Source organism: Anas platyrhynchos, chromosome 8 (genome assembly GCF_047663525.1).
Source record: "Anas platyrhynchos isolate ZD024472 breed Pekin duck chromosome 8, IASCAAS_PekinDuck_T2T, whole genome shotgun sequence".
Taxonomy (NCBI): domain Eukaryota; kingdom Metazoa; phylum Chordata; class Aves; order Anseriformes; family Anatidae; genus Anas; species Anas platyrhynchos.
In genome coordinates, this window is record NC_092594.1 from 13,149,387 (window position 1) to 13,175,800 (window position 26,414).

Genomic DNA, 26,414 nt, shown 5'->3' on the forward strand with positions numbered 1-26,414 from the left:
GTGCCTTCAGGAAGAGGGATGAAGAACAGTTGATGTGCCAGCTTGGGAGGGCAATAATTTTACTCTTAAATATCTGGAGAGGAGCCATAGAAGCATCCTATCAGTAAAGGAGAGAGAAGCCCCTGTTCTCTGGTCACTAAGAACTTTTTGCTCTGGCATAGAAAGATGTCTTTGGGATGGCCTCAGCTTGCTTTGAACTCCCAAGTGGTTATTGCAGAGAAGGTAACTCCCATGAATAGCAAAGCTGTTGGGTGTGGGCTTCAGGGAGCCTGAAAATCAGGATTAGTAGAGGAGGAGCTCTCCATTGCCTAGTGACAAGGCAGAGCACTGCAGTCTGTTCTGGAACCAATTCAGAAAAAATAAAAAAAAAAAAAAAAGCAACTATTTTGCAGATGTTGCAGGTGGCCACAGACAATGTTAGCACGGTCGGATACATTCTTATAACTACTCTCCAGTGCTAACCTTACACAAGATCTGCCAGTGGAGTCCAGCAGTTCGTGTAAAGCATCTTTGTGTTGTCATCATTAAAATGGGCCCTTGATTTTTAGTGATTATAACAGGCCCATTCAGGTCTTTACTTTTTATAATATGTTTGCATTATCTTGTAAAAAGTTGCAAAAAAAAAAAAATAAATTTGTTGAAAACATTTCTTCTGGAAACAGTCTTCACTCATTTCAAGAGAGGTTTCCCAAAACTTTGAGGTGACAATGCAGCAAACAAGTTAAAATGCTCTTGCATAACCTGTGGGAGAATTAGGCGCTTATGTCAGCATCACAACTTGAGTTTCAGGTAGCTTAAACAAGAAAAATACCAAGCTAAAGGATAATCTGGCTTCAAGTCATTTAAATAATTGCAGGCTTGTGGGGCCTTGCCAGGTCTTGTAATGCAGATATTTAGATCAGCGATGATGTAGAAAGGATAAGGCAGAGCCGCCTTGATGGAAAGCTTTATATTAGCTTTGTCTTTGTGCAAAACTCCATTAACAGATTAACAGTGACGTAAAAGTACATATATTTTACACGAAAAAAAATATTTTCAGTATCGTGCTTAATAAATCTGTCAATGGATAATGAATTATCCACTAACCCTACAGTTTTATACATCCAGTTGTTTAATAATGCTGAATAAGAGGCTGAAGAAACTTTTAAATATATATATTATATATATATATATATATTTTATTTTTCCCAGTGGAATGCTTACCTCTGTTCTACCATCCTTTCTTGAAATCCTAGTTTTTATCTTTTCTGATCAGAGGCAATTCTGTCTTGAGTCCATTAGTGTTGTCCTTGAATTCAGGAAATGATAGTTCTTAGTGGTAAGAACTCCATCTTCCAAAGGCTTTGCCTATTGAGGTCTTAAATGTATGTATTGTATATTGCTTCCCTCCTCATATGTAGACCAGTCATTCTGAATAAAACAAAGTAGCTGCTTTCTAGAAGGAATAAGCTAGAGTAACTTTATTACCATATCTAACCTTGCTGTGGTTGTCTAAATAAAGTGTGTTTTATATCTGTATGTAAACATCTAAATCTGAAAGTATACGCGCATTTGTACATATGCATACACAGACACACTTCGTACCTTTTTTCTGAATGATGGTATAGTTTGCCTTTTACAACCAGTTGCTTATAAATGAACAAAGTTGCCACGCATATAAAAATACTGATTTTTTTCTGGCATCCAAATCTGGAATAAGATATATATTTAAGTAGAATTTTCAGGTTTGAAGAACTTAGAATGGTAAATGAAAAAGCCAGCATAAGGGGCTGTAGCCATAAAGGTAGATCTCTATAGCTCTAATTCTTCCAACTCTTTGTTTGGTTCATCAAAGTAGTAACAGTATCACAAAAATGGTAACTTCCTATTTGAAAAGACTTAAGTAGTTAAAGGTTTTGCTCTTGAAAAGCTTTTTTTTTTTTTTTTTTTTTTTTTTTTTTTTTAAATATACTGATCTATGCCTGATCAGTATAGCTGGATTGGGAAGAAAAAAAACCTATTTTGTACATCGCCTTTGTGTTGTGCTTGATCTGAAAGCTTAGTTTCTAAGTGTAACTGAAATGATTATTCTGCAGTTGTTGGTACCAGAAATCTGCACTGAATCCCACAGCAGTGTACATATGTTTTGATTCCCAAATGCTGTACAAATTCAGACACACGGCTCAGTCAAATTAACTAGGGCGTGATCAGAAGTTTGTCAAGTATGGTGTTACTTGTCAACGGGTAAAGAAAAAGTCTGTTCCAGAGCCTCTCTGTACAAAGGCTGGTTTTAGCTGAAAATTTTGAACTGGACCCACCACTAAAAAATAGCTTTACTGGGTGCAATTGCCATTTGTTTTCCAACAGAATTCTTTGCTTGTGTGAGCCTGTTTTGATGCTATACGGGAACTGATTGAGCTGGCTGAAAAATAACCAGTTGGAGGGGGTAAGGGTGGAAGGAAGGCTATTCATTTTCATCCACATTAGTTTCCAATTCACTACTAAAAGCCCTGCTATCAGATTTCCTGTATTATCGAAGCTGCCCTTTTGAGTACCTCTGAAATTTACAGATTCATTATCTGCCTGTTAGGCTAACAATTCAGCCTGCCTGTTGACACTGCAGCCATGTCATGTCCCTTTTCAACAGAAGCCCTTGCTCTGCAATCCAGCACAACACCACAAGAACAAAACAGGCAATATTTGGAATGGAAAAACTTTCTAATTCACATATCTGGAAAATAAAATTTCTTTTTTTGCATACTATTGCTGTTCAAGATTGCACAACTTGTGCACAATTTATTTCACAAAATGTCATATTCTTTATTAGCTGTCTGTGTGAAGATAAGGCTCGATAATCTTGAAAACCTTACCTTCTGAAGCCATCCTATTATGCTGACCATCAAGTTTCTATGTTTTTTTTTTCAACACCCCAGAGTACAGGAGTTTATCAGCTGACTTACAATTGTGAAACTCACTTTTAAAAAGAACAGGAAAACTCTTTGTTGTCCTCAAGAATGTAATGAGAAGCCTAATTCTTTAACAGCCTCAGTCTGGTAACATCAGAGAGCTGGAATACATGTGAAAGACAGCAATACAAACAAAATGAGAAATCAAAATTTTGCTATATCCTAAAATTTCTACATTGCTGAAATACAGTAAGAAAAAAATTTAACCACGAATGTGAACTTGTTATAGTTTCAATTTATGTTTAGATGTAAGCAAGAGAACAAAAAAGTTGACTTTTGGTGCCATGCTTTTATTTAAATGAAAGGAAAAACTACACTGTACCACATAAGTAGCAATGACAATATTTTACAGCACAGCATCTGAAAAAATATGGAAGCTATGCTCCATAGAGTAGACAAGTAAGCACACAATACACTGTACATTTTTTTCAACAGTGCCCATTAAATCATAATTAAATAGCTGAATTTGGCTTTAAACAGCCAAATAATAAAAACTAACAGTCATACTAAAATTAAAAAAAAAAAAAAAAAAAGATTTCAGTAGCTATTATGACTGTTAGAATATGAAATTTTGCTCCAAAAACTAAGATGATAGTTTGGCAATTCAGTCATAGCAACGATAATAATACCCCTGATGAAAGCACCAGTGTGTTCTGAAAAGGTCAGTGATAAATACTGGCCTTTATGGAAAGCTTCCTTTATTTTTTTATTTTTTATTTTTATTTTTTAAACATGATCCCAACCATAGATCCACTGTAATTAGAAAATTTGCAGGCTTAAAAAGGAAAAGCGTATATAGCTTTACTTTTCCCGTATTAAGTAAAACTTTATACTTCGAGCAACAGACTCTTCAGCTGCATTATTCACATTCTGCTTTTAGACATTGCACAAATCTTTAACCTGTTGACAAATGTAAATTTTGCAGTACATTCAGACATATTTAAAATGTCTCACATAATTTCTCTGTCATGTATGTAAGCTCACTTTGATTAGACTGATGCGTGTGTCTTTATGGTGTTGCAAATCTTCAGTTAAACCATAGGACAGATTTTAGAAATAAAAAGCCTCCCATTCTAAAACTTCTTTTGAAGTAATTCGCCACGTGTAAGAGTTAATTCCAACCTCCTTGTTTCTTGAATCACTGTATATTACAGACAATTTCATAGAGTTATTCATGGTGTTCCTACAATGGTACTTGTAGGAACTGTCTAACAGGCAGAATGTGCAAACCCTCTTCCCCCCTTTTTAATATTATTTATATCCTATATACACAATATGTATACACTTGAAATATAAGAGTTACATATCCTGGTGATATACATGCAAACAGTAGGAATCAGCTAACCACAAATAGTTTTGAGCCACATACATATTAAACATGTATTTTAAAGTGTTTTTTCTTTTTTTCTTTTACAGATTTAACAAATATACATAAATATAAGAACATAAATTACAGTAAAACTGACAGCATTTTTGAGAAAATGTTTATAACCCAGATGCATTGATGCCTAAGGCTTTATAATAATTTAAAAAAGTACTGTTCTAAACTGTTTAATGGTATCTCATTCAGGTGCATCTCTTATATAAGTAAATGAGTACATCATAGTAGTGAGGCGTTGTTTCTCTCAAAGCAGTTTAATGAGAGAAATATGAACTTAGTTTTAGTCTCCCCGTGAAACAGAATGGACTACATACTTATAGCACAATACTGTCTTATGTTAATGTAGTTGTCACAACACTGAAACAGAACAGAATCACAAATCATTCAAGTCTTTTCCTGAGAATGAGATTTTTCCCCCAACAAATCCTCTGGTGTACGTTATCAAAATAGCCACAGATTTAGGGGAGGCTTCAAGTTTGTAGCTTTTTTTTTTTTTTCTTTTCAGAACAGTGCTATGTTAAAAGCAAATTAAGAGAAACAAACACTGAAACGGAATAGTTATTTATAAAATAATCAAACACTGTTTTGAAATAAAATGCAGCCCTTTGTAAATAATACTGAAATATGCTTAAAGTTTGTTTTTGTAACTGGTTGTATTATAAATTTATTGAAATGTCACTTAGTCTTTTTTGCCATACATATTTAGAATTGCTAGGTGTCACAAGACATCATTTGTTAGAGCATATTGAGAAAACAATTTACTAGGACACCAAAAATTCTTATTGGATGTCTATTCCCTGAAAAATTGTTTTAAATCTGATCTGCAGGCAGGAAGAATGGACAGTGGCCTAGATCTTCAAATCAGCGGGAATTAGATGCAGTGCTTCCAAAAGATCTGTGACTTAGTGTATTCTGTGATTCTTCTGAATATTTTTAGTGTTCTGTCAGGCAAAAATCAGGGATCTAGTTCTGAGTGTTTCACACGTTTCTATTCCTCCCATGGAGGAGCAGTAGCTGACTATGTGCTCACTATCTCCAACAATGTAGAATAATGCATATTTGCTTCAACTGTTTTAGAGGCCTGCCAAATCTTTTTGTTTTGCATTTTAATGGGATTGTGAGCGCGCACATAGTCATTACATCTCAGATGGTAACTTATTAAAACAGGAATAATTACTTCATCCAACTACACCCTGACTTGCTAAATAGTTCACCTGGAGGAAATATTTCTTTATGCAATTCAAAGATTTTCCCCTTACTGTTTAGTCTATAAGCAAATCAGTATTATTTAATTGAAACGGAATTATAAATACTTAGGAGAATGAATTAATTTTGTTGCAGCACACAATAGGATTTTGCAAAACAGACCCATTCTTATGTTCTTCAGTGACATGTCATTAACTTATCATTTGAGTCTTTACTGTAAGAGTCAATATGCAAAGGTCAATGGTATTGAGGATATTAAGTGTTTCTTTAGAGAAAGAAAAAATATTTTGAGACAAGCACAAATACAAACATATAAGGCAACAGATGTAAAAAAATGTAGTTTGATTCACTAAATATGAACATTCAGTGCTTCAGTGTATCTAATCAAAATACAGAGCAAATATACTCCATATGTTGTATTAGCACATACAAATCTCCACACAAGTCAGACATTTCCATAGTCACTCATAAGTACTCACTGAAGTGATATCTTCTGCACTCCTAAACACTGTGTTTACATTCCAGTTGGACATGATAATAGAACTTGGTGTCCAGTTTTAAGTTCTAAGAGTCTTGTTGGCAACTAGAAATCTATTTCCTATAGGCAGTAAAGATGAAGTGCAAGTTTATCATAATTGTCTGGAGCAAGATTTTCCCATCTACTATGCCTTGGTGGGTAGAAGTTTCTTAGGAGTTACTGGTCTCTTGGTTTGCCACAAATGGCTGTGAATGGTAATTGCATCAACACTGGCAGACAAAGTTTTAGCAGGTATGTGGCTAAACTGCTTCCTGTCAGAGTTGTATTTATACAGTCCCTCTATCATTTTCTTTGTGATAGATTTGGGACCTATCCCTGTTAATTTATTAATTTCTTCAGTGTCGGGGCAGTACGTGTACAGAGATCTGAATTGGCAGCCTGAATCCCGGAACAAGATTAAGAAATTATTGGCATCAGATTTCTCCATTTCCTTTAAAAGAAAGAAAGAGAAAGATTCACAACATTAAATTTGCATTGTAGTTAGAAAACATTCAAAATTGTCAGACTGGCATTTTGAATTTCTAATCTATCAGAGCTGAAACTTCCGTCTTTCTATTAAAATACCTTATTTTAATGCATTACGATTTGCTAAGCTTCAACCACCTGAATTTTGATAAGGTAGGTATTTATCAAATGAAATCCTATTTGTTTAGACAATTTCAGCTGCACTTGTCTTGTTGTCCCTAAAGAACAGACATCCCAACATTTTTTGTAGACCAAATAAAGATTCTTAGAGCCATTTCAGTAAGCAAGTCTAATACCTTCAAGTTTACGAACAGGAAAATTTAAACATGTCTGGATGGGCCTAAAAGACCGTCCAGTGCTGAAATGGGTTTCACTCATCCCTATATCCACTCAAGTTTACTCAAACTATAAAGTTAGTTGGTATGTATTAAGCAAAGGTTCTTTTTCAGATCCCTCCTCCACCCAATACAACTTCTATGGGATGTGCTCTGAACACATACAGTTTTAGCCAAGATGTACGCTGCATTCTAGAGTTAAGCGTAACCACTTTACAGCTGATCTTTCCTGAGGTTTCTGGGGGTTATTATGCTCTGAGTTACTCCAACTACAAGAATCTGTATTAATATTTCACTTGTTATTTCCAAAAAAGTATCTTTAGTTCTAAAGGTCTCAGTCTGAGGATCCATACGTATAAAACAAATATTTTTCACGTTAGGGAAACAAAGTTTGCAAACAAATCATATTGAAGTTCCCACACTAAACAGACAGTAGCTATTATTAACATGTCAATTAATTCAGACTCCCATGCTGCATGTACAAGGCAATAGCTATTGTTTTTACAGTACTTAGAGAGAATCTTGCTGTCCACAAAGGAAACAAGTCACACAAATTACTCAAACCTTTTAGTAAGAGCTGACATAACCTCAGAAGATTCCTTTTGATATTTGTATTTATGCTCGAATGTTTTTCTAGTACCTTAACTGTGGTTTGACTAGTGTGTTTATGATTTTAAGGGAAAAATACCCTTACCTCCAGTATCTTTTTCTTTTGACCTTCATTTACTTTTCCAGCCAAGCAGCAATGTGCCAAGGCATTCTGAATTATATATTTATTGGATTTAGCACTGGGTTCTTTGAACAGCTTTGGTCCTGTGAAGGAGGAATGACAAATCAGCTAAGTTAATCAATAAGCCAACAAATAATTAATTGAAATCCCTTCATATTTTGCATGCATAAAAATACAAATCTATGAATAAGACTAGAGATCACAAATTTCACAAGCAAGTAAAATGACATTCTTTTGTTATTAATAATCGTTTGCCAGCACAGATAAAGCTATGCAGGTCCATCATTCAAACCTGATCTCCCTAAAAGTTTATCTAATATACCTGATGTTATTATCCTCTTTACCATACAAATTGACATGAGGTGAGCAAAAACACAGCCTTAAAATCACGATGATGCAAGGTCTTTGTGATATCATGAGAAAAGAGACAGAGATACCATTATTATTTAATTCATAATATAACAAAGGATTACAAGTCAGACTGTTAAGTTTTTGTAAACAACAAAATAAAAGGTGCAGAATATTTAAATCCACATTATTAGGCAGATTTTCCCATTCCAGTTTGTTTTCTGCCCCCTAACTCTATTCTGAATTGAACTTAAATTTCGACTTTTCTTGCCTTTCTAGAGAGACTACTAAAATGCACAGAGTAACTGGTGGGTCCATTTGCTGTTCTGAGCCTAACTGCAGATTATTCTGATTATCACAAATGCTACTGAGTCAGTACTTTTATTTTGGATTTAAAGTTTTTATCTTGCATTATTACTGCCTGTTTTAGATAGGTTAAAGTTACATTTCTATGGAAGGATCCTAAAATAAGTTTAAAAATTCCAAACACAGATAACTGAAATATTTTCATGCATAGAACTACTAATAGCCAGGTACTTTTCTAAATATTGTTGCCACCAACCTGTGTATTCTGTAGCAGAGGCAACTGAAGAAGTTGTAGATGCATTCTCCCAATCTTTTTCTCCATTACGACTACCACAACGACTCGGAGATAAGAATCCTTCCACTGACTCCGACCTGAACATTAATTTTAAAATTTATTTAAAACACTACAGTTTTCAGAAAAGAAGCCTTTTAACATGAAAAGAAAGCAGAGTGTATTAATGTAGAACACAATAATTTGAATCATATGTGGTAGACTTAAATGCATAATATTAACAGAAGAAATTCATGGATAACTGTGTTAGTGTTCTGTATAAACTATTCTGAGTGATGCATGAAGGAGACCTTTAAACGTATCACTGAAATTCACTCTGTGTCATCACTGAAAGACGATTCTGATTTGAAGAGGAGGTTATAGTATGGCTCTGGAAAGATAGCGAAAATTTTTCTAACACTTTCCTACTCAGCAATTTGTTCTGAATTACATTTAAAGAAATCCCAACCCCTGAAATGAATCTAAAGCCAGATATTGTTCATTATAGCTGTAGTAGAGCATAGCACAACTAAATCTACAGAGATAGGGGTCATCTCCTGTCAAGTCTGTCCATGTAAGCGACATCAAGCCTCTTCCAACAGATAATATGGCTGTAAGAAGCCCCCCTTTTAAATAAAGCTGATCATTTTTAAGAGATGCCGAGAGATGCTAGGGTACTTGGATCACTGCATTAATGTTTTTTTATGTAATAACCTGAAAATCAGTTCTCAAGATATCAGGGAAATGGAAAGGTCAATTGGAAACAGCTGCAGGCATGTTGGATTTGATGGGGCATATACACTGGCCATGAAAACATGACATGATAAAGTAACATGGCAATACTCGTGATTAAACCCCTTTTGCTAGTTTGCCTTTCTTCCATTTCTTTTCTATTAAAGAATAGTATTTATTTGAATAAAATTAAATAATTATACAGCAATAGTATTTTTATTTGTTTGAACTATAATATAGATTTTGTACTTAAGAATGTTTTAATTTTTATCTCAGTTCATTTTCAGGTGATTTCTAATACAAGATAAATTCTTGTGTTCAGAAAAGCCTGAAATTACAGTTAACGCTTAATACTTGTACTACTGTTAAGGGGAAATAACAGAACTGAAGTTGTCCTGTTAAGGAAGAAAAGAAGCTGTATAGCTGCATGTAGTGTACAGGTTTAATAAAATAACCACAAGCTGAGACTTAAGTATAAACAGGTGAATTAAAGAGGCTGTGTGAATAGCATTTTATTTTGATCTCATTTATAGCCACCCAACTGGTTTACTTGGTAAAATTTGTAAAACAAATTATCATGGCTTGGTTCCCTAATACTCAACAGAGGAATCAATCAATATTTCATATCAGAAAAACATGCCTGCTCTTGGAGTAGGAAAAATATAGACATCACCTCTTTAAAATTAATGCTAATTTTATGTAGGTGATTATCAAATTTTATTAAATAAAATGCTTATTTTAGCTTTACCTTGGTGTTCTCTTGCCTGACTGCACACTCTCATTGTCCCCTGTATTCAGCGACGCCAATGAAAGACTAGATACTGAAAAAACACGATAAAGCTGTGAACCTGGATAAAAACAAAGTTAAAGCTTATAAACCTATGCAAGTAGTAGAGTCTGTTCATTATACCCAACACCAGCGTAAGAAAGTTTCTAAGTGCTTTTATACACGTGACTCTTACTCCCATACATGATATACCTACATGCATATGTGGCATGCTTTATCTGAACACTTCTGGACACCCAGCCACTTGCAGCCATCTGGGATAGTCTGTGACTAAGCATTAACATGAGGCGTGGACATGGGTACATGGGCTCTATGCAAATCAAAGTTAAAAAGCTCTCATAAAAGAGCTTAGGAGACTTAATTTAAAGCTTAGGGATGGACTCTTGGAAGATGTTAAGAGAATAAATTATACTGGAAGATGGAGGGAAGCAGCTAGAGAAAATGCAGCTATATGATGCTATAATAAAAAGGATCACTGAGCACTCTGGTTATTTTTTTTGTAAATTGGCAACACTTCTTTTAGTTATTACTGCAGTCATTTGGTATCTAAAAGGATGTTATAGTTTTCCATACAATTAGTGCTGCTAGGTTCATAACAACACATGCAGTAGCTGAGTAAAATAGAATGAAAACATTAAGTTTATTTTAATTCTGTCCGTATTAAGCAGGAGCTCAAGTACTCTTACCTTATAATGACCATTTTATTTACTGATCTCTTTTCTGCCAAGTGTTATTCATTCTTAGCTCTACAGGTGTAAGAAGAGATTAGTGACTGGGAATTATACATGGGTATGTATGAAACTTGTCACATACGTTGGTGCTTCCATGGGGTCAATACAGTTAACCTTTTTGTTTGTTGATATATGCATGCATGCATAACAGGTAAGTGACATTCATCTTTTCATTTCTATTGGCAAATTTTGTTTTCTGGTTTTGTCACGTGCAACTTCAGTTTGGCACAAGGCACTAATAAATGCATGTGCTTGTTAGTACCAAAACCCAGGCTGGTGTTTTAGCATGAACAGACTCTTCTTCCACATGAACATCGGTTACCTGGTGGACCTTTGACTGGTGTCTTAGGTGATTCAATGTGATCCCTATGAATAGATTTTGGACGGGGCTTTTTCTGCTTGATTGACAGGGAACGTGGTTTTATGACAGTATCCATCTCTTCCATAAGCTTTAGCTGTTTCCTTCTCATATATTCCTGCTTAATGAATTCTCGCCGTGCTCGTTCATCCTCCTTCTTCTGACGTTCTTCTTCTGTTTTTCGTCTAAAAAAATCCCCATAAAATACATCCAACAGTCAGAACGTTAAAGGGTAACAGTTATAGCTAGCACATTGCCAGCGAGGAAAATACTGGCATTAAATTTTCAGAACTTTAATACTCTTGGACATCCGCAAGAGGAACTTGCCATTGTGCACTTGTGCAGGCTGAAGCCCAAAGTGATAAGCTCTCCCTCAGAATATAAAGTGCAAGGCATGGTAACAGTCTGAGCAGCTTCAATCAGGGAAGCAGGGTTCATGTTGAATCTAAGCTACGGACTGATGCCACCTGCTGATTTCATGGGACCAGCTGGCACGTGTCTTCAAGCTGGGCTCCTCAGCACATCTGGCTCTAGGATTAAATATTCTTGCATATTAAGATGCAATTATTTAACAAGGAAGTAGCACTTTCTGCTATGCCATGTTTTTGTTCAGGGTTACTGGTCAGTTGAAACAGGACATATAGTTAGTTTTACCTTGTCTCTTCTTTCTTATGTTCTAGTTCTGCTTCCAGCTGCTGCTTTCGAAGCAGTGTCTCTCTTTCCCTTCTCAAACGCTTCTCCAATAATGCTGCTCGTTTCATTGCCATATCATTTTCTGCCTTTTGATCATCCTAGCAGAAACAGTATTGGAAGGAAAAGGACATGATTTATTAAAATCTCTACATTTCTCAACTGATTTTATTTCAAGAGATTTTTCTTAGGACTACTAAAAAGTTTCCATAAAGGAATTTTTACTTCCCAAGTCAACCATGATGTATATATATATGATATATATATAAACATATGATATAGACGTTTATATACATATATGATATATACGTTTATATACATATATATATATATATATCTCATATATATATAAATATATGATATATAAACCATGATATATATATAAACATATTGGACACATGGAAGAACTTCCAGGTGAAATATTCTACTTTAGAATCAGATTCCACACTGCAAAAACTGGATTCAGCTTTGGAAGATTCTGTTTATGGAGAGGAAGACAATTTATCACAAAAAGCAATAAATATGCATCATATAAAGGTAATTTTGGCTGATCAATTCAGGTGTTTTCTTAGAACAAAGCAATGGTCCCAGACAAGCAGAGCAAAGATTGTTGCAAGATTTTGGGGTACTCCAAGAAGGAAATTCTAAATCTTGATAGCTTCCAGTGTCTAGACCTCTCTCTTAATAATGTACATTATAGTTATAAGCCTGCCTGAATATAACTCTTTAATAAGACAACAGGGAGTGTTCCAAATGCCAACTTCAAAAGGGAGTCTCAAAAGACTATTCTCCCTCAGCTAGACAGTCGAGGGAAAAAATGCTCTCTGAAGTGCAACTCCGAGACATTCCCCATGTTGAAAAACCCAGGATGTACACGTACTTTACAAGCTTTCAGTTACACTTGGGTGTGGAATTGGGAAGTGAGAGTGAAAAGTGAGCATATTTAATTAAGGTCTTATGTTAAAAAGCAATCTACATTCAGCATGCATCTTTCTCCCCCAAAACCCCAAGCACTCTTCCATGACTATGGAAGGAAAGGAGTACTCTAGCACACTCAGAATTGTAGTGTGCTAGAATCTGACCACTCTTACGAGTCATCAGGTGCGAGAGGTACATGTGCACATTTAGGACTGCAAAACTATCTCCTTTGACTTCAATGGAAAGTCATCACTGAAACGCTGTATCTGAATTAAGAAGGTGCCTTTCAAAGGAAGCTGAGTAGCAGCTCTTACCTTAAAAAAGAATCCACAACACACTTTCTGGTCATCTTCAAATTGTTCTCTATCACTCTCACCTTCATATTTCTCAACAGGTACTTCATTTTTTTCTGGTGGCTTCAAATCTGATAGGGAAACTTCAATTAAGCTAGCTGTTTTGGGAGCGGCTGTTGGTAAAACTGGGTGGCTTAGTTGATCTTCATTTGGGGTGAGACAGACAGTTTCTGTGATGGGTTGAGATAATACTTCAGAAACATTAGATTCAAGAGGTTTGATCTCCTTTTCCTCCAACTTCTGTTCACTCTTTTTCAGTGCTTTTGGTCCTTCTTCTTTTGCTACCTCTTCCGTAGGTTTGACTTCCTTCAAAAGATTTCCCCTTACCTGCGGTTCACCTATATGTTCTCCATCATCTCCAAAACAAACAAATGATCTCGTCTGAATGGGAACCTGACTTGGAGAAAATCTTCTCAAACGGGGAAGACTATCCACGGACCGTGGGGCAGTCAATGTACGATTGAGAGGTGTTATTTTCAATTCATTTGGCCTAGGAGTCCTTTGCATTTTAATGTGAAAAGAGGCATTCTTCCTGTTGGATGACTGTGGAGACTGATGTGTAGAACGAGGAGATTCCTGTGAGAAAGGTGCAATGGGAGACGGAGCTCCCAGTTGCCTTGATGAGGACTTAAACTCCCGAATTTGCTTCTGAGGAGACGGCTGAGGAGGAGAAATAACCCAAGCCTGTTGCTCTCTCATCTGCATCAGCATCTCCTGTTGAAGGGATAGCCGTTGCATTTCTTGTTGTAGGAAGTGTAAGGAAGAATTCAGTTTTTCAATAGACTTTGTATATTCTAAGATATCTCCTTCATTAAAATTTTCTTCTGAGGGGCTTGCCAAATTCCACTGTTTTTCAGCATCCATAGGAGTAGCAGGAGACTTTGACCATTTGTTGTGAGAATTTTCAGGGTTTTCCTTTATTACATCTGAAGTTTTACTAGTTTGCTCATCCGGTTTTAGAGTTTCTCTTTCTTTCAACCGATTACTGTCAGTGAATACCTTCTCATCTTCAGCTCCTGCTGCTTCTTCTCGGAGAGGTGATACTCCGTCACCTTTCTTTTTCACAACATTAAGAAATGCTGTTCTTCCCATTTTCTGCCGCTGCTTAGTGAACGCAGCTTCAACTTTCTTCTTCTGTGCTTCTATTGCTCGCCTCTTTTCCTCCAGCTTCATCCTGAGATGCACCATTTCTGAAGCTAGCAACTGTGTAGTGTCTCTTCCTTGGGGAACAGGTGCCTCCTCAGGAATGTGAGTCCAAGCAACCACATGAGGAATGTTCAGCTCAGAACCTTCTGGTGTGGTTTTCTGAGAACTGCTTCCACTGCTTCTACTATCCGTATGATTCAACTTCCTGAATTTCTGCTCTGCAAAGCTAGTCATTTTAACTCCTGAACTCGAAGAAGCACTGCTGCCTGCCTGTGATTTGGTACTTACTGAGCTGGGACAGGGACTTAACTGATCTCTGTGATTGCCAGCTCGTATGTCATAATCCTGAAGAAACTTGGATGGTTCTTCCATGTCAGAGTCCATGCTTACAGTGTAATCTCTCAAAGAAGAATCCTCATCCATAGTCTCTGGGATATCTTCTGAAGGAACATGTATTCCAGTATCTACTTCCGTATTGTCAGTCACAGGACTTAGAGCACCTTTTGTGTCTGTGATGATATCAGGAGTAGACTGATTTGGTTTAATGTTTGAATTCAAGATGCTCATTTCCTGATTGTGAAGAAAGAATCCATTTGTAATTTGGTCTGGTGGGATAACTCTGGGAGATTTTTCAGTGTCATGAATTATCTGCAAAGCCTCTTCAATGGTTGGTGTCTCAATCTGATTGCCAAAATCATCCAGAACTGCTCTGTTTTGCAAAGCTCCATTTGGAAACCTGTAGTGATGGCTCTCATTGGCATTTCTTTGATTTATGGTAAGAGACTGATTGGCCTTTGTGTCTTTATGAGTTATCACATCCTTTTCCTCTTCAATATCTTGATTTTCCTCTTCTCCATTTACAGGTTTGAAGGACAGATTTTTTCTAATATGCTTGGGCACACGGTTGGTGTTTACTGTAAGGCCTTCATTGCTCACAGATCTAGTAATACCTCTGTTTGGAGTAGATACTGGAATGCTTTTTTCTTTGTCAAAAGAAATGTCAAATGAAACTCCATGCAATGATGACCTAATTGAGATAAAAATAAAGGAAATAACTGACCAGCTCATGATTAGTAATAGCAATATATTCACATTTGGGTTTTCAATTACTTTTAAGACTGTAGTATTAAACGGACTGTTACGTATTGTATTTTGACTAGGTTAATATGAAAATAAAGTAATTAAAATGTTATATTCTATTTTATTGTGTGTGTTTTCTTCAGAGCCAAACAATGCTTTTTAGTAGTTTGGGATAAGTTCTGGGCACTTTAGGAATACAGGAATTACCATGCTAGATAAGAAAAGTATAAAAAGACAATTTAGATTTGCTGAATAATCCCTCACTCTAACTCTTACCATTTGAACTTTAGTTTACATCCTACACATGAAGAGTTTATGATGGGTCTAACTGAAAAAAACAAAACATCCAGCCTGATTATTCTTACATACTGTAATACAATTTTTGATACTAGTGAGCTCTTTAGCAACGTGACTCTTACCTCATTTGGTTAATTGCAATAGGTAAGTGTAAAAATATTTAATGCCAATAATTCAAACATTTAATGCAAGAATACCTCATCAAGAATACCGCATCTCAATGTAAAAGACTGATAGTTTATTTCTGAAGCTTTTTTCCTATTACTTAGTTCTGAATCCATGATGCAGTTTTCCCTTTGTTTTTCTACTTCTGCAAGTTGTTACAAGATTTTGGAAATTCAAACTACAATGGAGAGTTTACTACTGTTTATGACCAATACATTATCATTTTTTAAGCAGCTCTTATGATAGGACTACTTGCCTTTTTTCTTTTGGCCATGTCCCCACATATCCATCTACATAAGACATTGACGTGGACCTTCTGATGACTCCTAAGTGAAATTAAAATAGAATCCAAGGTAACTGCCATGAAAAATCATTTTAACATTATATTCTGCTGCTTTAACAAATCAGTTTATTTCACTACTTAGAGCATTGCAATGGCAAAAAAAAAAAAAGCTTTTATATTAAGAATAGAACAATTGAGTTAATTAATTTCATCCTGTATATATACTATATCCCTCAGAGAATTTACTATTGATTAAAATATACTACAAGTACTACCAAATATACTACAGATAATTGTTGCAACCCACGTTCCACATAATGAAAACAGAATTCAAATTAAAAAAAAATTACAACATGTACAAGAGGTACAAACACAAGCTTCCCATTTGTACGTTTTGTGGATCACAGAACTCATTCACAAGCCTTTCATGTCAATCTCTCCCAGTAACTTCTGCTTAAACAAGGTTTGAAGAAATATAAACAACATAGCAACATACTCAGAAGATGACACCTTGCCACATTACCCTTTCTACACACTTGTAAATTATTACCTGGGACAGATGAATAAGGCTGCTGGGGTGTATGCAGTTGGTGAGGTGGTGTGTAAGTTGGACTTTCTAACCTATAAAGCAAGAGACATTAACTTAGTAGGAATACATCAAAAGCCATGTTACAAAAGGGCAGCCAGACTTCTTGTCCTGGGTCAAAGGAGATTTCTTTTTTAAGACAAGGGAGAAAGTAAGGTGTAGTTCTCCTCTTGAAGCATTACCTTATTAATTAGAAGGAGCATACTATGTTATTACCTTTAACTAGATGCAATGCAAAAACACAAAAAGTCAAAAAGGTATTTCTACTACACGAATGGCCACAGAGCAGCGTTAGCATATGTGTCTCCCGATGTACTTCAAATAAATGTCATTGTTAGAAGGTTCTCATTTTTAGTTTTGATTTTAGCGACAAAATAAAAATTGAGTGACTGCAGCAAGTAACACTCACTTGTCACACATCTCTCTTTTCAGTTGCTTAGCCTGCAATTGTCAAACTGTGTCTGAACTGCAATATGCACTAGGAGTGGATAATGGAGATTTTGCGACAGACATGACTTAATAAATAGAACAAATATATTCACTACTAAAACACTAATTACAAAGATTTTCTCTGTTTCTAGTTAAAACAGATTTTTTTGTTGTTCTTGTTCACAGAGAAGGTCTGTAATAGACCAGTTGTTCTAATCCAGAATAGGCTTTCATAATTCAGTGATTTGTGATCCAGGCACTTCTCAGGACCAGGACAACAAAGCCATATACATAAAGACACATGCTTTTGAATGTAAAATGCTTGTAAAGAAACCAAACTTCAAAACAAGCTGAATTAAGTTCTTTCATGTTCTGAATCTTGTTCACTGAATTTTAAAAGCACACTCCCAAACTCTCTTTTTCAAATCATTAATTTCAAAATATTTGTTTAGAGCTTTTATAGTTTACATACAGTATGCTTAGAAATGTTTCTGAAGAATATTTGTGGGAAGAATATTCATGTCAATTTAAGAAAAATATTGTTAGTTTACATTGTACAGAAGCATTTTCTATAATTATATATTATAATTATTCAAAATAGTTTCTTGTAAATTCCTGTTCTTTTGGTGTTTAAAAAAACTACACATTAGCTAAATAAGTTATCTGCTTTAAATGGCATTTAAGATTTCTGCAAAAACTATTAAATCATAGAAGTAATGTTTATAGTTATCTTAAAAGAAAAGTATGCATTCAAAATTTCATCCAGCAGCCTTTCAAAATATGTTCTGCCACAAAGAAAATCTATACGCTTCATTTTCCCTCACAAAAAGACTGATTTTGGCACCATGACTGTGGCTCCATGGCAACCTCAGACACTGTAACTGCTCACTGCCTCAGACCCACTCCTCCTCTGCGCTGGAGCTGGCTCTCCGCTGGAGTCTGCTCTGAGTCATGTCAGTAGCTCAGCCAGCAGAAAACATTCACTTTTTCTGATTTTTTTTTTCTCCTGTCAGTGTACTAAAATAACAACACCAAAAGCTGCATCAGACAGGACCGTGCAGTTGGGACAAGGAAGAAGGCCAGGACCAAGCCATCCTGCAGTCTCGGCTGATGGGGAACTGCAGCCTGTGTGTTTTACATTTCTAGCATCTGAAGTAACTTCTTAGGTCCCTTCTCTGTCATACGATGCTGTGAAGTATCACCAAGTTGTATAAAATACACTGGTCAATGAAGGAAGATATAGCTCCTTCTCCTACTTATGGATTGCTCTCATAATCCTCCAACACCAAACCATACCCATCACTTGCAGAGAAACTAAACAAGGGTTGTGATGAGCTAGTACAACATGCTTTCCACCAACCATACAAAGCTCACAATGATTTTTATTGTATCTCTGTATGTGCCTCGGGAAACAAGGAATATTACAAACCACACTGGTGGCAACTTACAGACTTGATAGTTAAATTTGGAATGGGACTGGTGTGTTTAGGAATTGAATTCAGATGTTTATCTTAGAATTTTCAATAAGTCCTCTTCATCTTAGAAGCCAAAATCATCTGCAGACAAAATGTACACATTTGGATAAAATGTGGATTTATTTCAATGAAAATGATACTTTGTTACTGACAGAATTTGTCAGAACAGGGATGAATTCTGTAGGACAAACAAAGGAAAAAATGAAGTGCAAAGTTCTTAACTGGACTGCTTGCAGGGGCTTTGCAAGGTGTGAATGGGTTTGGGAACCTCTCTTTCAAAAGGTATATCCAAAACTACATTTTCTCCTGGCGTATATGCTCAATTTACATTAAAATAACTTCATTGACTACATGTGAAACACTTCAGATACACACAGTAAAAAGATTCAGGATCAAAGCATTTTATGATTGTATGAAATATAATTCCCTAATTCACAGTCAGTACAGATTCCTAAATACCACAAAAGGCTGAACAGGATAAGCTGGGTTGGCAAGAAAGAAATTTGCTGAATATTCAAATTAATTCCTAATTTTATTCTTGTGTCTGTTCAGACACAATCCATGAACCTTTGTCCTCAAATGATAAATATAATGCATTCACTATGTTCCGACCAGATCACTGAAAGTTTTCCTTTATCCCATCAAAAGGAAGACTGAAAGACCATGAAAGAGTACTACTGCTTCTCCAGCATTACCTGGCTACGAAGTCAGAACCACATGGGCCATCCACATAATTTCTTCTGTTAGCATTCATACTGTGAGCAGAAGCTGTCTCTTTTCCAGCTGCCAGGAAGAACAAAGCTCAAGTTATCATAGTTTAGTATTCAGTTAAAAATCCACAGCAGAAAAGCTGTTTGAAATAACCTGTACTATTTCCAAAGATTTAAAACATTTTCAGAGATTCCATTATTTGGATTAAAAATGAAGTCACTTCCCTTCAGCTCTACTTTCTACAAAGTTCCCATATTGACACTGATTAAGACAATAGAGAATGAAAAAAAAAAAAAGACTAGGTAAGGCAAAAGGAAGAAATAATTAAAAAAATGGTAAGAGACAAAATTAAAAGTAAAACCATCTTTTTTTTTAAAATCAAAAATAAATATACTTATTCTGAAAGAAATTGTTTTCCATAAAAGTTTTTCTTCCCCCAAGCCCTTAGACTTAACTTTCCAGCTAGGAAACAACATTTTGGTCACATCCTAAATTAGTTAGCAACATTTTAAGAATTTAAATCATATTTTTGTGTGTCATAAAGTATATAAGTGAAAAAAAAAGGTGTTAAAGCTACACAATGGGATTTTCTTCCTAGTGTTTGGCCACACAATCGTACTACTACTATATGAATGTTTAAATAACCATTACTTTATACTTACTAACAGATCTCAAGATCTGCTTGAGAGATGCATTTTTTTATTTAGGAATTTACTGAAAGAAGCCTGTGCCTTTGCACCCAGGTGCAAAATGCAAGCCTGCAGTTAACTATTTGTCTGCTTTCCCTAGATTTTTGTCCCTTTCTCTTGGTACCTTTTCCTCAGCAGTACAAGTTTTCAGGCTAAATTATGTTCTTGGCTCATTATGTTTGTAATCCCTGCATGGACGTAAATGGATTCTAGGCTTGTTTTGGTCAGGAAAATTTGCAAGTGATTATACCACAATAATTTAAATAAGGCTTTGGTAATAAACAACAAAATCTAATTATGATTTATAAGATAAGATGAAGATTAACACAGGACAGAGTACATAGCTCCTTCTTTAAGGGGGTGGTACACTGCCAAATCCCGTTAACTAAAATACTCACTGTATTTGTGAACACTATGGTAATCTGAACACATACATATTAAAAACATACATATTAAAACCAATCCTTTACAATTACCTTGGGGATGCACAACAACACGAGGTTGTACAAATGATGGCTTCACCACTTCAAACCACCAGAACAGTTCTGCCATGAACACCATGTAGTTGCTCTATGGAAATGGTAATAAGAGAAATGTATGTTAAAACATAAACCTGAACTACAAACAAATAGCGTAATATGCCTCTATTTCACACAGTTTACATTCTCATCTCTGTTACTTCTGTAGAAAACAAGATCAGTCAGAGTGATCTGTAGTACAACTACCTGTAACTTGACCAGATCATAACCGTTTGGGTCAAAATGTTTCATAATGGGCATACACATGGGCCTGATGTCTTGCAGGCAGGGTAGAGAGGTACAGGATGGGTGGAAGAGGACGCCTGTCAAACAGATTAGCCATGGAATTTTGAGGCTGTGTCAGGCATGTGTACATGAAGTAGTACAGAAGTACTAGAGCTGTAAGGTTTAACAGAGGAAAAAATAAATGAAAAGGAAGAAACAGCTGGTGATACAAACTGCAACAAAAAAAAAATCACAGAGGAAAAATAGGCAGAAGCAGTAATAGCAGTTTCTGGTGCAAGAGTATATTGTCTATAATACAGAGGAGCCTGAGGGCTCCAGCAGGCACACACTCGTGCCACCAGTGCTACAGAGGCTGAAAATCTGAACAATACCAATCTCTATGCTTTAAATTGGGAAACCACATTTAAACCGCTTTGTTATTAAAAAAAAAAAAAAAAAAGTCTTCCTGCAATAAAATGCAATAATATCTACCTAGCAGTGCTTACGAGTGCCCTCAGTCACTTTTTTCACATCATTAATACTGATATATGTAGTGTACATTTATACTTCAGCATATGGTGTAGGGATCAGTCAGATGTTGCCAGTTGTTATACACAAGCTACAAATAGGCTAGGAAAACCCCGTATCTGCTTACTCAGCACAACAGAAGCTGAATGAGGGAAGATTCACAGCAAAGTCGTTTCCATTCAAACAAAATGCTAAGCATAGCGTTTCAGTATGACATGTTTCATTAGGAAAGAATACACATATAGAAAAAAAATCAAATTCACTTCTGAGACAAAGTTTAATCTTTAATATTACAATTTCAATGCCAGCTATTAATACTCCCACTCTTCCCTCCCCTACAAGTTTTACATATTTAACATGAAATATTTTTACTATGAAAATAATTATAAAATATTCTAATTGTAGCTTTGTTCCAATCTAAAATAGTCTTGGATTTCAGTACTCCAATTTCTTATTTTTATGTTGAGATGCCACATTTAATAGTGTGACTATTTCATGAAGGACTAAGATATTCCTTCTGAAAATATTTTCTGTGCAGTCCTGAACTACAGAGTAAAGATCCTTTTTCAGAAAACAAAATTGGTATTTATTGAAGAAAATATAAAACTCTGGGCTGCACAGCTAATTTAGAATTCAGGCTACTTTAGATGTTTCATAGTGAAACATCATGATGGAAACTGCATTTACTCTCAAGTCATTGATAGTCATAAAGAAATGTTAATAATTATCAAAGGGGAAAACAGATGATCAGTAACTTATTTTTTTTGGGGAAAAATGATGTGTGTGTAGTAATCCTGCTACCAAGGGTTGGAAAGGATGGTATTTCCAGATTTCAGTTTGATTATGCCAACCAGTGTTCTAATAGTTTGTCACATGATTATCACAGGCATGTATACACAGAAATACTCAGAAGCATAACAGGACTTTAACAGTTAAACACACCACCACTAAGCTCTGAACAGTTCAGACTGGCTGAATAATACTGAACAGCAGATGGCAGACATGGAGCTTCATAGCTGCCTTTAATTGCTAAACGTCCTGATTTTTTTTTTCAGATTCATATTTCTACCTTATTTGCAGATTGTTCATTAAAATTGCATGTAATAAGGTATACTACTGGTTAAATTTTACCTATTGTATCTTCTGGTTGTACAACAAAAATTCTACCGTTTAATAGATTTTGGAATATTTTGAAAAAAACCTCCCTTATTTTGAATATAAAATCTAAAGTCGTTACTTGCTTTTGTATCAAAGGAAGACATAAGCTAGCTTGTTTTATAAAAACATAAATGGAAAAGATAAGTTCTTCCCTTTAATATCCCTATTCCAAATACAAGAAATGGAAAATACAGAAAACAAAAATAGTACATCCAATCTTGCCACACAAATAAATCACTTCACTTGTAACATTCATAGGCTTTAGATCTGCACACTTGGGGAACAACTACAAGTTCATATATTCTAAGGATACAAATCACCTACAGACAGACTAGAATCCACTGGATTTGAACGGAAAAGCAGCCACAGATGCATTTAGGAATTTTCTCAAAATGAACATAAAAATATACTGTAAAATTCATGTCGTGATGCACATTAAGCTGTCTGCTCTGCAGGCCAGGAAAGCAAGCTACCTCAAATGCAAATCCATAGTTTGCATATTACGAAGTGTCAATGTAGATGCATCAAGACTGAGGAAAACTGGAGTGTTTCAAACACTGTACAGGTCCTGATTACTGTTCTGTGTAGGATCCATGAGCTGCAAGTTTGTCCTATTCCCGTCACAGGTTAACGAATGCCACAAGTTGAAGATGCCAGAATGACTTATTTCAGAACATAACAGAGAAGCAGAACAACGCGCCAATTAGCATCAGTGAAATAAAGCCCTGCTGCTACCCTTTAAATAATAAGTGAGGAACCAAAGGTCCCTCTTGTGAGGGAAATCTCTTTAAAAAAAACAAAAACCTGTTCACCAGCTGCATCTTCCTTTTCATCCCCGATCCGCAATCCTTTTAAAGCCTCCAGATGGGAAGCCAGTCCCGGGGCAGCCCCCCACCACCCGGCCCAGCCGCCCCCAGCCCCGCAGCTGCTCTGCCAGCTCCCACAGGAGCCACAGGCCTGACCCTGGCGGCCACAGCCTCATCTGCACTGGTTTGCCAGGGAGGGAAGGCTCTGCTAGTGGACAAAGCCTGGCCCTTAATTTCTACGATTAATCTCTGTGATGTATACGGGTATCTCAGAGGAGATGGGGCTCGTTTACAGCTCCTGCTTATATGGTTAGCAAAGTCGCCTTCCACTTCACGTGGGCGAGTGCACGTACTCAGAACTGCTCACACGCAATAGGTACGTTTATTGTAGGCTCTGGAACCAGGCTCTCTCCATCTGGCTTACCGGGTGACAGTGCAGGTGTTGATGCTGCTCTAACTTCGTAGCTAAGTGCAAAATAAGGCACCTATTCCCTGTGCTTGTTTGCAATGCCAAACAGCTGAGACTCTGGCCCACATTTAGGTCAGAGGAACCTGCTTCTCAGAGGAATGGCAGCAATGGCTCAGGATTGTTTCACTTCACATTCAGAAAGCTTTTGTTCTCCTGAAGTGCCCTCTTCTGCATGGGTTTGGGTGAGAGGACTCTGGTTACCAGAAAAAAGCAGCCGAAGAGAGGTGGTGTGTGTGATGAGCAGCAGCACGTGAAAGCCTCCCCAGAACTGAGGGGCTGCAGAGACTTGTGGCCCTGTCAAACCCACACGAACCCAAACACTCAGAAGAGCAGGAGCTGGCTGGCCAAGGCCACCAGCATACAACATCAGCCATTAGGGTTGTATAACCCTAACCAAGGAAGCAGGAGCTGCTGTCTGCAGAGACTACATGAACACGCACACACAATAACAAGAGAAGGAGCCTCTTGAGAGATTTTTTGGACACCTTCATAAAAGCCACCAGTGGGCCAGTAAGACCCCTGCTTCGGGAGGCCACTGGGCAGGCTCCCAGGTGGTACTCCAATCCAGTAAGAATAACTGAGCTGGTGTGAACTGTGTGAGCAAATCAATGTGCTGTGTGAATAGCTATCTCCTATTAATAATGGATTTGTTCTCTTAATAATAGCAGTTTAATTAATAGAAGGTCTTCTAACATCACGATCTCTCACCCTGACTCAATCCTCTACCAAGGAAAAGTGAATGCACAACAATACGTGTAGCACAAGTTTAGGATCACTATTTACAGCAAACAAACAAAACCCAACCACGTCTTTGAAGGCTTAGATGTAGGAACACTTACAACAGGCAATAACTGTGTCAACTGATTCAATGCCAAGTTCCTATGGGAGCTCTCAAACCGTGGTAAACATCAGAAGATTTAAGCTCTCTCTCAGTCCCCTCTTTGATAGTGAACCAGTTCTTGGGTCAGGGCCCTATGGACCTCCGAGAACAAACTGGCAGAGAACTATCTCACACATCAAGAAGATAAACAAATACAGCCAAAGATGGGTTCTTCCTCTTTTAGAAGTACTTCCAACGGATATCTCACATTACAAGGAGAACAAGTGAGATGTCATTTTTCTTTCTATTCAGAAACCTCACAGGACCCTTACAACATTCATTGTACGTGCACCATAAGACCTTTACTTAATGCCCTGATTCTACACCCTATCACACTGCAGTGCTAATTAATTTCAGGGCCAAAGCAACAAAGAAGCCTTTACTGTCCAGCAGGGCAGTTTAAGCTCCCTGTAAAGGCACTCCTCTCATTCAAGTTCTAGTTCTACAAACTTGTTCTCTGGATTGGCAGAACACGTGTATCAACACACAGGTCGCTTAAGATTTCAGAGCTACGTCATCTCCTACATACAAGTAAAGAAAAAAAAATAAAAAGTGCTTGTGGGATAAAATTGCTTACAGAAGGGAAGAGGGATGATCAGGGCAAAAAAAGCAATGCACAAAACCAGAAATCCAAGACTTTTAATTCTTTCCTTTTGTTAAATGGGCAGGAAGGATTCAGAAATTACTGTGATTATTTTTGTCATCTCTCTCTACTTGTATTTCCCTGTCTCAAAGGAAAACAAACAAGAACCAGCATGGCCCCTTAGCAGTGCCTCAAGCATCCACGGAATGTATGAGTAGCCCTGCCCTTGTAGACATTTATGATGAATTTCACAAATGTATTTTTCTTAGTGGAGAGGAAATGGGCAAGCGAGGAGCAACAAAACTTACTTTCTGGCTTCATTTGATTATGACACATTAAAGTTGTCTAGAAACCCCGACAAAGCCTATTTTTCCTCCATGTTAAAAAAGAATAAAAAGTTTCATCTGCTGTAAAAGCTGAGAGCCTATACCAAATGTTCTGTATGCTTGTTAACTGAAGTTTGATATTAATCCAACTTGGCTTCTGTACTTTTTGATAGGGAAGATACAAGTGGGCACAATCAGGTCAAGACCTGCACCAGATTTCCTTACCATATGCTATCCACAACCTACCCTGATTCAGCACAAAGCCACAGTGCAGTGTACCCAGTGAAGAATGTAAGGTGAGCTCTTTGTGCTTGACCACTTTAAAGAGAGGGAGGCTCTGCTCCCTTCTTTTGGGACAAGCATGAAGTTAGGATATCTAGCATAATTTCTAGGACCAGCAGCATCATTGCAAAAACTCAGCTTTATTTTTATGTTTTCTTGAAACTTTTTCCAGTAACTTAGCAGTTTGGTTCTCTTGTTTCTGTCATCAATATGAGAGTGTAACAGACTTTTAAACTAAAACATAGTGCCACCTACTGTGCAGTATGAGTCACCCTGAAAATACAGAGAATTTTTTGCTGATTAACAGACACCTGAAAGCATGCTGCTAGAAAAAGCATGCTGCTAAACCTTGAAATTAAATACTTTTTGCAGAAAAGTATAATTCAATGCATAATATTTAAAATATCTGTTTGCAATACAAGTTTTTCCAAGTGACAATAACATTCATCAGGGGAATATACTCATTTATTAAAACCTACTCTAATCAGATGCACTGGAAAGCTTAAAAAGAGCTCCTTTAACTGTGAATTTATTTTGAAAGCAAACTACTTCTTAACACAGGAAAAACAGAGTTTATAGCACTAGCCAAAGTTTCTATGCCAAGGTTTAAAGGAAAAACTTGGCAGCCCTACTCTGTAGCATTTACATCTAAATAAGCATCCACACCACGGCAACTTGTAAAAA

The 26,414-nt window shown here is 36.5% G+C and overlaps 1 protein-coding gene across 4 annotated transcripts in view; it reads right to left on the reverse strand.

The window, feature by feature from the left end:
• Positions 1-3,214: 3,214 nt before the first annotated feature.
• Positions 3,215-26,414, reverse strand: part of CAMSAP2 (calmodulin regulated spectrin associated protein family member 2) — a 79,321-nt gene continuing 56,121 nt past the window's right edge. For 2 of the 4 annotated variants that reach the window (XM_005029170.6, XM_005029168.6), the window contains 11 exons: positions 20,432-20,525; positions 19,251-19,338; positions 16,616-16,686; positions 16,039-16,108; positions 13,056-15,267; positions 11,788-11,924; positions 11,098-11,318; positions 10,006-10,078; positions 8,511-8,626; positions 7,565-7,683; positions 3,215-6,500 (listed from right to left, as the gene is read on the reverse strand). In XM_005029170.6, the coding sequence (XP_005029227.1) occupies positions 6,195-6,500; positions 7,565-7,683; positions 8,511-8,626; positions 10,006-10,078; positions 11,098-11,318; positions 11,788-11,924; positions 13,056-15,267; positions 16,039-16,108; positions 16,616-16,686; positions 19,251-19,338; positions 20,432-20,525 (3,507 nt within the window). In that variant the 3' untranslated portion in view covers positions 3,215-6,194. Of the gene's footprint in view, positions 6,501-7,564; positions 7,684-8,510; positions 8,627-10,005; positions 10,106-11,097; positions 11,319-11,787; positions 11,925-13,055; positions 15,268-16,038; positions 16,109-16,615; positions 16,687-19,250; positions 19,339-20,431; positions 20,526-26,414 lie in introns of all 4 variants that reach the window. The other 2 variants (XM_005029169.6, XM_005029167.6) reach the window with 1 other exon arrangement.